The 14,331-nt window shown below is 33.3% G+C and overlaps 1 protein-coding gene across 1 annotated transcript in view; it reads right to left on the bottom strand.

Annotated features, from left to right (window-relative positions):
• Positions 1-14,331, bottom strand: part of LOC143923237 (uncharacterized) — an 87,078-nt gene that overhangs the window by 29,276 nt on the left and 43,471 nt on the right. The window contains exons 3-5 of the mRNA XM_077446817.1: positions 13,226-13,347; positions 2,660-2,870; positions 2,180-2,239 (exon numbers count right to left, since the gene is read on the bottom strand). Coding sequence (XP_077302943.1) covers positions 2,180-2,239; positions 2,660-2,870; positions 13,226-13,347 — 393 coding nt within the window. The remainder of the gene's footprint in view (positions 1-2,179; positions 2,240-2,659; positions 2,871-13,225; positions 13,348-14,331) is intronic.

Genomic DNA, 14,331 nt, shown 5'->3' with positions numbered 1-14,331 from the left:
GGCTGTGTGTGCGACAGGCCTAAGTCCCCCAACGAACAAACGCATGTATCTTGTTCCACTTTATGAAATGTACATAACACAGATTTCAAATTTTATTAGGAAAATCAGACTCATGGTGATGAATTTTTGTGTTAATTTTTAAATTAAAATAAACTTTCACTAAATCTTAAAAATCCTATATTTGAGACTTGATTGGCAATTAAATCATCCACCATAAATGCAATGTGAATTTATCGCGTAAAACGAGTAATAAAAGTATATTGGGTCTTTATATACATATATATACACAATCGCCACTTTACGTCATCAATGGTTCATTTTACACCATTTTTTTAGAAGAAAAGAAATATCATTTGGCGATCAAAACATTCTGAATACGATTATTATGTGGACACCATTTAATGTCAGTAAAAGAAAAAAGTACATATATTTTCCATCTTACTATATCTGATTGGCATACTTTAATTTATCAACTTGAAAGATGAAGTCATTATTTTGAATTAAAATATAATTATTGGGAAGCATAATGGAAAATCGCAATATCAATTTCCGACGCTCGTCTGTGGAAATATCCGCTTATGCGATGTATTTGGCACTGCAAATACGGAAATTCAGGACTGTGCCATTTTACCGTGTAACCTCAATACCAGCCCTGTAATACCGGAATCGAAGACAGCTAATCTCAGGAAAAAAAATACATAATACATAAACCAATAGCAGCAACAATATATTGAGAAAAATTGAGAAATGTCTTGCAGCAACAGTAAGCACCAATATATTGTAAATATGTAATACCAAATCATGCGTGCAAAATGAAACGCAATGTGGAAAATTCAATGTAAATACATATGTACATACATACATGTGTACATATGTATTAGGGTTCCTGACCCGGGTCGACCCGGGACAGACATTCCCGGGAATTTACGAAATTTTTGTTGTCCCGTGTCCCGGGAATTTGATTTAGAAAAATCTTGGGAATATACAACATTTTCAAGACTGCACGAAGGGAAATAATAAATCAAATACACAAAAATTCGTAAGATATTCAAAAAGGTTTGTTGTTTAGCAGTAAGTACAGCACATTCCCTGAACATGGAAGTTTTATGAGCATAATGTTTCTGTGCGTTTGGCCTAAATCGTTGCTTGTAATTCTACTTTTGGAAAACCTCAATACCGAAGGACTTGACCTTACCGATGAATTATTCCGAGAATTGAAAATTAAAATCGAAGAAAGAAGAAGCCTAAAACTGATTTTTTTAACACAAATTTTTAATAATTCTTATTTTATACCGAACAAAATATTCTTTAAATGTTTTAATAAAAGCGAATGTAGGTCCTACGGTGAAACTATTATGAAGCGAGTATATCCTTCTTGTATTGACGATTCCACAATGGAATAAACTCTTTTAGATTCGGATGAAGATGAAACAATTGTGTATGACGATGAATGAAGAATTAAATAAGGAGTTATAAAAGACAAAAATATAAAAAATAATGTAAATAAAAATAACCTCGACTTTAAAAAAGAAATTAAAATATAAATGCTGACAGGAAAAAAACCGATAATTTAAAAAAATTGTTTTCGTCCCTTTAAACAGTAAAACCAACTTCGAGCAAAACTGAAAGAGTTTTTTCCAGAAAGCTACTTTAAATAAGTTTACTTTTACAATTAGATTTTTTCCAGTTAATAGATATATTATGCATTGTTTACTTTTTTATATTTTGTAAATAAATAAATATATTTTTTATTAATAAAAAATATATTAAATTGAAAAAAAGAGATTTTTTGACATCTGTCCCGGGATCCCGGGAATCCCGGGAACGATCCCGGGCTCCGTCCCGTGTCCCGGGAATTGAAAAAGTCCGGGAATACAGAATCTCTAATATGTATATACTGTATATGAACCATTTACATGTCCATATGTATGTATATGTTTCAAACCGGGCAAAAATCCCAAAATGAAAATATTAGTAAACCACAATCAGCCCAATTCGAAAATTGACATCGTTTTATACACAAACGTTACGTTGATGGTCGCCGGCCATTTACCAAGCTCGTATTATTTTGCTATGTGTGTGACATATTGGATCTTGTACAATAAAAAAGTGTTCAATAGTGAGTGTAATAATAGTTTTATACATTTTTGATACAAAAATCAATGTCAAAATGACTTACCCATAATCAGCATAACGATCGGTAGAGTGGAAAGACAAGCCAACATCACAGTCACCACAACTGAAATTAAAATTTTGCATTTTATATGTACTACGAATAGCATTTTATGAAGGCTATGTTATCTTTAGCGACACATTTTTTATTTAAATATTCAAAAACATATATGTACGTGTTTATAAAATATACCCATTTTGAGTGAAACTTCACTTCGCTTAAATCCAACGATTTCGCATGAAGGACTTTTAGCGAGTCAGATCTTTTGTCGTTGCGGCGTTTTGAAGTTCTTTTAAAAATTGCTTCGGATTTCTAAGAGACGCCGAGGACTCTTCTCGATTTACACAATGCGATTCCGAGAACTCAGCAAAATTAATTTTCCTTCCCTCGAACGGCCATACACCTCAATTTTTTCTTCCCTTTCGTGACTATCATAACGCAATCGCTCGATTACCTCACAAACGAGATGAATTTAAAAATCCTTACCGGTTCTGTTGACGATGGTGACGGCTCTGCAGAGGAAGTCGCACGTCCCTGACGCCTCCATGTTGGCATCTTTTAGCTGGTAGCCCACCGAGCCGTACGTGGTGAGAGCGGCCAGACCCAAGCCCAGACTCTGAGCTCCAGATCCTGATCCTCTAGACCCCGTGCCTAGCTCGCATAGTCGCCTCTGTTCGTCTCCAGACACCTGAAACGCCTTAGTTAATGGTCATACTTGTCGTCAAACAATTTCAATACTTAATAGCATTCCATTAATCTTAGACATTACTAAAAAACTAATCAGTGGTATAATAGTAACCATAGAATCAATAATAACCAGACTATACACTTGTGGAGACTATCAGTTATTACAAAATGATATCTATACGTTTCAGATATAAACACAGATTACAGATTTATAATTTAAAAATATCACTATTGTGATAACCTTAAATGTATTGTGATAAACTTAAATATATCTTCTAATCTATAATTTGGAAAGAGACTTTGTATGTATCCTTGGTCGTCGTCTTCTTCGTCGTCCGTAGATCGGTGACGTCATCGAACACGTGATTCGTTTTTTTTTTTTTCGATCCATGGGCGCCGATTTGTTTTTTTCGATTCAATGGATTCACCCCCGCGGGGGCGCAAGGCGAGTAGTTTCATGGGGCCCCGCCAGGGGCGCCACAAGGGGCGCAGCCCCGTGGGGCCCCGAAGGGGGCCCGGGGGGCCCAGCCTCATGGGGCGCAGCCCCATGGGGCTCAAAAGGGGGCGCCACAAGGGGCGCAGCCCCGTGGGGCCCCGAATGGGGGCCCGGGGGGCCCAGCCTCATGGGGCGCAAGCCCTAATAGGCATTAACTAAGGGGGGCGAAGCCCTAGACGGCAATTAATCATGGGGGCGCGGAGGGGCGAAGCCCTAAAAGGCAACTGATCATGGGGGCGAAGCCTTAGACGGCATTTAATCATGGGGGCGCGGAGGGGCGAAGCCCTAAAAGGCATTAACTAAGGGGGGCGAAGCCCTAAACGGCAATTAATCTTGGGGGCGCGGGGGGCGAAGCCCTAAAAGGCATTAACTAGGGGGGGCGAAGCCCTAGACGGCATTTAATCATGGGGGTGCGGAGGGGCGAAGCCCTAAAAGGCATTAACTAAGGGGGGCGAAGCCCGAAACGGCAATTAATCTTGGGGGCGCGGGGGGCGAAGCCCTAAAAGGCATTAACTAAGGGGGGCGAAGCCCTAGACGGCTTTGAATCATGGGGGCGCGGAGGGGCGAAGCCCTAAAAGGCAACTGATCATGGGGGCGAAGCCCTAAACGGCAATTGCTCATGGGGCGTGGAGGGGCGAAGCCCTAGAAGGCAAAGGCTCAGGGGGGTGCCGAGGGCGAAGCCCTAGAAGGCAAAAAAAAAAATTTTTTTTTTTGATTTTTTTAAATTTTTTTTTTATTTTTTTTTTTATTTTTTTTTTTAATTTTTTAATTTTTTTTTTTTTTTTTATTAAATTAGCTTAGTCATGTTTAAGTGGTTTATATTATAAACACTGAGCGAAGCCGGGTAATACAGCTAGTAATTTATAAACAATAAATGTGAGACGGATGAATGTTGCGCAAAACAGAGACGAGTGGAAGCGTGTTGGAGAGGCCTTCATCCAGCAGTGGATGGCGAGTGGCTGTAAATGATGATGATGATGATGTATATATATACCAGTATATATATGTATATATATATATATATATATATATATATATATATATATATATATATATATATATATATATATATATATACATATACTGGTTAAAGTAATAGATGTGAATCTCAGCAGGGAATGCGATTGTATGATAGAATAATTGGCAGGACGGGATCTAAAAGTATCCAAGAAAGTATGAAAGGTTACAAAGAAGGCCATGGAATTAATTATAGAAGCAAGAAAAATGTGCCGGAATAGAATTTAAACTTACATTTTTAGGTAGATAAGTGCTTTTCAGAATTAAAAAAGGAATATGAGAAGGTATAAAGCTTCTTATATTAAATTTATAAGAATTGAGAGTAAAGGAGAGTGAAAAAGTAGTTTTACCACTGTTTTAATGAGGTGGTAATGAGGGATGGTAGAAATAAGCGTATGGATAGCTAGCTGTCATCGCTCTGATTTGTAAGAAGATTCCGATATAAATTTTAATGAGATCGTTGATGATTAAACTCCTCTAGCTTTATATTGAAGATCTTATGTACTTCAATATTATCTAACCCTCATATGTCGGTAAGATATCAAAGCGACCTGAAGAGAGGGAGTGGTTCAAAATCAGATCACAATTTTTTGACTAGCATAAATTTCACTGAACTAACAGAGTGAAGCTAATAAAAATCTTGTAAAATTATTGAAATTTCAATATTAAAATATCCTGAAAATTTTATAAAACTTTAGCGTAGGATTTAATTAAAATGAATAACATTCTGTATATAAAATTTATATTTTTTCCGACTCGAATTTTATTTGAGTATATGTACTTGGAATAATATATGTATATATCAAAATTTAGCATACAGATCGTGTTAAATTTTTTCATTTAATTAATTTATCATATATCCATTTAATTTAAGAAATCACTTTTCATTACGTTTTATAGCATTATATTTAGCTACGTACCATACACGACGTAGTAATTGAAATTTATAATTAACAAAATGTGTAAATATTTAAAACGCGTACCTTATACGTATATATGCATATAAATGTACTTTATATTAACGAAATTAATCGCAAAGTTTCAAATTACTAATTTACAAGTTTGCTCTTTTGCGACCGAAGTCGACGTTAAAGTTGTATTTACGTTTGTAACTCAACATTGGTGGGCCAATGAGTTCGAATATTTTGTATCAAAGAGATATTTCTGAACATCGGACCGGTACATTATGTACATACATATAATACGAATTAAAGATACATGTTTGTTGAATCATGATAAATAATTATTCATTTCATTCTCTGCAATATTAATATTAATTTAATGAAATATTATATATTTCATTAAATCGGTACTTGTGACGGCCTTGTTATGAAATGGAACATTTTATTAAATATTATACCTACTAAAATCGTTCGAATGTTAACGGAAAAACATGAAACCGTTTTTCACATTCTCGAGAGAATGTGGGTTATTACTTCTGAAGAAGGTTTTGTTATTAAAACAATTCCCAAGAGGGAAAAAAGTTGTTTTTCGTTCAAAATTATCATGATTGAATCTCCGTTTTCACATCATGCATAATACATTTTCAAAATTTATCACATTTCAGCTGAAATCACTAATTAATTAATGAATGAACAAATATATTTTAGACCTTCTGCTAGCACATTTGTATGTGTGTAAATAAAAAGAAAATTATGGACAAAATTGATCCATTACGGTATTGATAGCTTTCAAAACCATACATTTTGCAGAATCGTATTGTATTGATTGAAAAGAGCGCAGTCAATTCAATTCGATGAAACAATGCATCGTTCGAAGTATTTACGTGAGTTTGTATAAGCGGACTTTAATTAAAACACACATGTATGTTTGCATACAAATTACAGAAAACCAGTAATTAACCAGCACATTTATAAAACAACGAGGTTTTCCTTTGGGTATTTATTTTGTAATTGTAATTTTAAACTAACACTTTCCGTTCAATTTAATTTGCGCTAGAATGATACCAACATATGTATGTACATATGTACATTTATGTAGATGAAAGTAAAGTAAGTTCATACATACCTATAGTGCCTCTTCATAATTAAATCATAGTCATCATCTGTAATAGTTAATTTCTTTGCGGCCATGGCTTTATATTGTCGTAACTTTGCGGCCAGTCTGTGTAAGCTGAAAAACCTCCCGAGCTTTTCAGTAATTTATGGTAAGTCTTTTAGCGTTAGCGAATCCGGCCGAGATGAAAAGTTAATTTGTTTACTCGCCTTCGTTCTGTTTACGTTTTTCCTCGGATTGACAAGCTCCGAATACTTGGACGCCATTTTACATAAATGAATCCGCTTCGAAATTGGCAAAATACGCGGCAAAAGTTACTCCTCATCGCAACAATAACAACCGGTCAAGTTTTAATCGCGTTCGCACACAAATTTAGCATTTCAATAGAAAAATCTTACATAATATTATCATATATATAAAGACGGTAATCTGTGTGTGTATGTCTGTGTGTGTGTGTGTGTGTGTGTATCCTAACGCTAGCCGAACATAATAAATCGATAAAAAGCCTAAGCTTTGTATAAATTCTTTTCGTCGAGACTTGCGGCGGTGTCGAACCATGATCTCAAAATAGCCTCATATAGGTCTAAACTGAACTTAACGGTCTCTAACATAAATGAAAATTTTTTTTAACATTAAATGAAATTTCGTTCTCGCCATATAAAAATACGTAATTATAATAATTTTATTTAGCGAGGTTTTCAACCATTTTTTTTGTTTTCATATAAAACAATGAAATATATATTTTTATTGAAATTATTGAAATTAATTTATATTTTAACGATATGTATTTGAAAAATAAAATGATTTCCAGAACGTGGTGTCGGAACCTACCACCCCACGCCCAGGCCCAGGTACGCTGACCATTACACTACGGTCCCGATTGAAAAATTGCTCTAAGTAACGTTAATATTTAATAATCGTACAGAACGTATCCCCATACGTTCCAATCCGGTCTCCCTCACGGGACCGAAAGTGAAACGCCCGAAAACGCAAATATCGGAAGGCAAAGATCAAAAATCGAAAGATCTTAAGTCGAAAGATCAAAAAAAAAAGGGTGCATGGTAAACGGTACTATGTATATATAATACATATATGTGAGTGGCATGCGGTGAAATTATCTCTCTTTTTGTCATACAACCTTGTTTAATGTGCGCGCGCAGAATACGAGAGGAAAAGCCTGTTCCTCTTGTTCCTGATGTATCCTGCTCGCACAAATTAAGTGAGTATGTAAGACGGGGGGAAAGACCCCTTTTTTTATCTTTTTTACCTTTTTTTAAAAAACAAAGAAAATTTTTAAAATGTTCAATTTTAGCATATATTTTTATGAAGAGTTTAATTTTAAATAATAAAAAATTTCGATGAATTTTAATAAAATTTATATACATACCTTATATACAATTTAAAGACAACACAACAATTAAAAAATAATAGAAAAATTCAAAGATGTTTTGGAATTAAAATTACAATGAAAAAAACATTAATATAAAAATACAAAGACAAAAAATATGAATATAAAAATATAAAAAATACCAATTAAAATTTATTAAAACTCAACATGGAGCATATTTCTACAGATTCTTTTTTGAAATTTGTACGACGATCGGTAACAATTATATTGTATTTATTAAAATACCTTTCAGAATCCACAATATTGACGGTATACCAAAAAGATTTTAGAGCTGCACAACCAAACTCTTCATATTTATTTTTTGTTTCCATCAATAGTAGCAATATATCCGGCGTAGATTCACTTTTTATATTCTCTATTAATTGTCTAAAAAAGTGCTGATATCCTTCCAAACATTGAGCCTCTGTTAATACATTAAACAATGGCAGGTTTCTAAAAAACAAAACTGTTTCTTTAACATTAATATTAGGTTTTGTACCTGCCACAGATGGATTGAATAGTTTACTCAATGATTGGAGGAATAGATTTGTCTCATTTAGTTTTGAGTGCGAGTCTAGTTTTAAGACACTTTTTTGAGCAGCCTTTTGGATACAGCTCCAACTGTCTTCTTTTGTTCAGTAGTAGACAAAAGCAGTTGCTTCGTTTCGACAGGAAAAACACTGTCTATGGTAAACTGCAAGCTCTGTTTTATCCCGTCAATTTCTTCACATAATAAATGGGCAAAGGGATAGGAAGACCCTTCTAAATTGTCTATTAATTTTATAAATTTTATGCAAATATCACTTGTTTGTTATTTTAGCATCTATTCGCATATTTTACGAATTTAGCATCTATTCCGAATTTTAGCATCAATTAAGCATTAATAGCAAAATGCCCAAAATACGTGTCTCTACTCATCACATATCTACATATATGTATATGTATGTACATACATACATATTATTATATGGAACAGCTCTAAATTTAGCACAAATCAATCATCATTTATCAAATAATGTATGATACAATTCAATGAGCATATCCTTGAACACTAAATCTTAAATAGGATATTAGTTCGTCTCAATATTATATACATATTTAATACTAAACTCTATAGCATCTGTCATATTTTTTGTTATATTATACATATGGTAATTTACCATCTTATTAGTCTCCTCTTAGAATTTTCCGATTTCTCTGGCATAATTGTTGTGATGGATCCAATATATCGGTATCCACCCCTCAGTTTCTTGCAAATTCGAGTAATTTCGAGTTATTATTCGAATTTGTTGAATCTTATAATAATATGCTACCTATGTACATTATGTATTTCTAGCAAATTTGTTGTTTATCAAAAAAATGTTGATTGTCCATATATGTATGTATGTCTCTATTGTATTATATGTAGTGTTATGTTTGAAAAATTGTTAGTATTTATGTACAAAAATAATATGTGTCGCCTTAGGGTAATCCTGTCATGGCATATACATACCATGTATGTATGTACATACTCGTACATATGTATGTAATAAAAATAAAATAAAATATGTACATACATCAATATGATATTTTTTCAGATATGCAAAAATAAGATGGGAAGAATTTTCCAGCACGTCATATTATATTCAGAATATCCGAGCAGCTGCGATGATTCCAAGTAAGGTGTAGCATATTTATTATTTTTTAAAACAGTTTATTCAAACGCCAATCACTGTCTTTGCTGCTTTGTTTTGCGTAAGGGCAAGGTAAAGCCCCATAAAAAATGCGAACGGCGCTTTTTTGGCAAACTAACGTTTAATATTTAAAGTATCCAATTCACAATACAATCTAGCGTATCCGAAGTGTGGTGTGAGTTATATTTAATTCCGAAGAAGACCGGTTAGCTTGTAAAATATACGATTAGCCTTCGGTCCCTTTATCTCGGGTCACGCGAACCCAACCCCTGAATGTGCGCTTTCATTTAAAATGCCAAGGAAACCCGTAAAAATTGATTACAGACAGTCATCAAGGCTTTCATACAAAAGAATGAATTGCAATACATTCTTTCTCAAGACTTTGTTATGGAAAAATTGCTTTAATAATAGATTTAATTAAAAAAATATATATATAAATTTTGGCGTAATTTAAATTTAATGCATTATTTTTCAGTTTCGTCTTATTGCTTCTACGAAAATGACTAACAACAGTATATAAATTTCAAAGAATGGTCTTTGATTGTACATTTAATGACTTCACCACCCTCAAAGTATTCAGTCTGATTAGTAACACTTGTTCCACTAGATTTAAACTCATTTGAATACGTGAATACATTTTTTTCAGAATATGAGAAAGTTTAACACCTTTTCAGTACAAACATCTTATCAAAAAACGATTGATAATATATCAAACACTGAAACAAACACAATGAAAATGTAAAATTCTCAGTTTTGAATGCAGAAATATTATCAGCGTTGACAATGAAAGGAAAAATAGCAATGAAAGAAGAGGGGGAGTAGATCTCCAAAAATATTGTATTTATCCCAAAAATACAAATAAAGCATCAAAGGCCAAACGGAAATCGTCGAGCTTTTTATAACAGCCGATAAGAATCGCACAAAGCCTCAGTGGGCGAATGTGTTTCGTAATACCTATAGGTACACTGACCATACGTCCTTTATTTAAAAGGACAGTCCTTTATTTCACTGCTCTGTCCTTAAGATTTATTTTTTCCCCTTTTATTTTTAATTTTATCACTTTCGAAACTCGAAATCGAACGTGTTTACCACCCAACCTACGACGGACCCAACCAATTGGGTCCGTCGTAGGTTGCTTATATATTTATTAGTAGTTGTTTTGCCCGGATTCGCTCAGTATTTGTAATATAAACAGCTTAAGCATGACGAATCTAATAGTAAATTAAATTTATTTAAAAGTAAACAAAAAATTAAATTTATTTGAATCGAAAAAAATATATATCGAATCGTCATAGAAACTTCGACTTGTTTTCGATTCCCAACCAAAGATACATACATACATATTTACATACTTGCATGCAAAGTCTCCTTCGAAATTATATATAAGATGCTATAAACTTTATAAAGCATTTTTTTAAAGTTACAAATCACTTATTTATATGTATGTATGTCCTTTATTTCCTCAACGTACCGTACCTATAGACATTATAAAAATACCGCGTACCGCGTCAGCGTACCTATAGACATTATAAAAATACTTTCTTAATTTATAATTCCATCATTTTCTGTAACCTTCCGCCGATCGGGCAATACAAGTGCTATTGAAAAGTTTGGAATATTATTTTAACCGCTTTAATCATTAAATATTTATCATCGATTGCGGACGTGTCGAGTAGAACCTTTCATGGCTCGATTTGTCTGGTTTGACAGTTGGGCCTCGTTTACATGTCGGCATTCTATCGTCTGTCCGTCCGACTATTCACGCGCGATTACCCCATTGACGGATAGACCCGTGTCAGTTAGCTCAAAGCGAACCGGCATCCAATTATCCGGAAAGTTCGCATAAAAATTCAAGGCGAGAGTAACCCCAAAGGATGTGTGCGTGTGTGTGAATGTTCATTTAAGCGTCGAAGCGTCGATGCATGCTGCCCACCTAATGTAATCTACCTTCGTTATCTGCGAACCACCTCTGAAGCTGCCATTGTGTATTAAGAGGGCTGGACACTAGCGCCTTGTCCATACAAACGTATTACACTTCTCCCTTCCTCAATTATGGCACTAGAGATATTATTTTTTTAATATGCTATGGATATCCACCATTGGCATGCATATGTGCTTTTATTTTTTTGATTAGCTATTTTTTATAGAAGCTAGGAGCCGCCAAACATCTATAAAATCGCCTCTTTTTTACACCCACGAAAAGAGTCCAGCGTGCTTATTTAACGGTTGATTAAAAAAAAAATACGCGGACAGTTGCATAGAAAATATCTTTCTCATACCGATGATGAATTTTATTTTTAAATTGGTCCAGTTTCGGAGGAGAAAACTGGAGAATACGACACCTCGATTTTGTCGATTTAAAATACGTATTATCTGGGCGAAGCGCAACTGTCGCATTCACGCAATATTTATATTGATGTATATTGTCGCATTCACTCAATATATATATCGAAGAAAGGAACGGCAACAAAATTAAGGTTTCGGGTAAACAGCCCTCTTAAGATCCGTTTATAACGTTTTAAAAGGTCCATTATCCAGCACTGCACAACACTGCACGAAAAAGACTAATTCTAGTCGTTCTATACAGCTCCGCCCGTTTTCGGCACGTTCATACTTGTTTTGGACGAGTGCAAGGTAAAATCGCCTTACATATGTATACATAAAAGAGCGCGACAATACGGCGCAATATTGCTTGCTTCGTATCGTCGAGTCAATATTGTCACAATATGACGTTTCCGAAAATATTAATATACACAAGGCAACACTTCCGTTAGTACGGGTGCACTTGCCACTATAACGACACGTCATTTGTAAATATTCCCATATTGGCCAAAGAAAATCGGTTCTTCTTAATACATTTCAATGATTTGTACTGATGTATGATATGAATAGATAGTATCAGTTACTGACGTTTCTATATATGTATGTACTAAAGAATATTTTTCATTCTACGGTTTATTGGTATAAACGAACCATAGATATTTTTCCCCGATTATTTATATTTTCTTCTGAAAAGTTTTTGAAAGGAAACCATTTATTTTAAAATTAATTATTTGTATAATTTCCTTATAAAAGAAAATTTCTTCAAAAATTCAATAATTAATTTAGTTATGCTACCTTTTCATTTTTTTATAATTAAAATAACTTTAACTAGAAAAATAACATAATTAATATCGTTAAAAGGCTTCTTCTTTAATAAAACGACTAAATTTGATTAACACGTTACCAAAAAAGTACTTTTATTCGTTATATTGAAAATAACGAAATTTTCAATATAACGAATAATTTTTGCAGTCATGAACAAAATTAGTATTTTATTATGTACGTATCATAATGAACTTCATTACAAATTAATAATTCAATAGGTACTTAAAAGTTTGTTACAATGAAATTTAACTATATCAAATTGATATCTTAAATACAATAAATAAATATACGTACTAGACATGACGTAAATGCATCTACATAAATATATTGCATATAAAAATTTTAATCTTTTACACTCATACAATATTTAAAATATGTTCTGAAGAAGTCCATCAAATTTAATTGAAAATATACTACATAGCTAAAACGAATTTATTATTTATATCTTTTTCTTTTTTAATGCTGTTTTTCTGAAAGCCAATTTTCACTTCAAAGATCTAAATTGCTTTTCCAACAAAAATTTCACTCGTGTTGTTTTGAAATTAATTAAACGAAATTCTCAAATTTTCCGTTATATTTTTCACACGTTCATATTATGTACATTCGAAAGATAAAAGGGCAAGTCTCACCTGGCTTACACTACTACTTGCTCTTCTGGAGCCGGCCTCGGAAGACGTAAAGGCATGATTAATTTGTGGACCTCGACCAGCTGTTGAACCTCTGTAAGGAGATGCACTGCGACCTCGAGTATCTGAAAAAAAATAGTACCAACATTAAATACAATCATTAATTGACAAAAATATACTTTTCATCGAAATTCAGCGTTCAATTTTAGACGACAAATTATATACGACGGACAGGTGGTGAGAAATTTGCTGGTAATTACCCCCCCCCCTCCCCCTTTTCTTCACCTACATTCATTTTTGCTCCATTAACCAAATTGATATAATATTGGCCTTCGATCAACGCCTTGAACAATTTAACGCCGTACCAATTTGGTCGATAGGCGTCAAGTTCGTTCTTAACGGTGGCTACTTTGCAGTATATAATAATATTATATGTGCATCAAAATGGACCCACATTTGTATTTTAACCGTCGTCAAAAGAAATAAAAATCAAGGATAAGTCGACCGTGCATTTTACATTACATAAGTGAAATTTCCTTATGCAAAATATACATATGTAAATACATAAACACCGTAAGAATCGGCTTAGGTTCATGAAAATAATTCTCAAACTTTTAAGCGTCAAACTAAAACTCAAAAAACACATAAATCAATTACGTAAGGAAGTTTTCACTACAATAAGAGATATTATTATATTATTTTTGTCGATAGAGAAGTTTTTCAAAATTAGGTCACTTCATAGCTTTTCAAAACAAGTCTTGTTTTGTATCACAATATTTGTAAATATCTCCAGCACGTAAATATGTATATGAATATACGTATGTACGTACATATATACTTGAAGCGAGAGTCAACACATCATAAACTATTCTCAACAAAGTGAAAATGCGAAGTTCAGCGGAAATTTTATTTTTTTACGACATAGAAGTTTCCAAAGTGTAAATAGTAGTATAAAAGAAGTTTCCAAATGTTTCAGCCAATTTCGAAATTATTTATAATAAAAAAAAATTCAATACATACGCAGGGTATTTTAATATATATCACAAAAATATAACACAAAACTATACTTCATATATGTATGTATGTAGTCACAGCTTAGTGAACTTGTA

This window comes from Arctopsyche grandis, chromosome 3 (genome assembly GCF_051622035.1).
Source record: "Arctopsyche grandis isolate Sample6627 chromosome 3, ASM5162203v2, whole genome shotgun sequence".
Lineage (NCBI taxonomy): Eukaryota > Metazoa > Arthropoda > Insecta > Trichoptera > Hydropsychidae > Arctopsyche > Arctopsyche grandis.
This window is presented reverse-complemented; position numbering and strand designations above follow the sequence as displayed.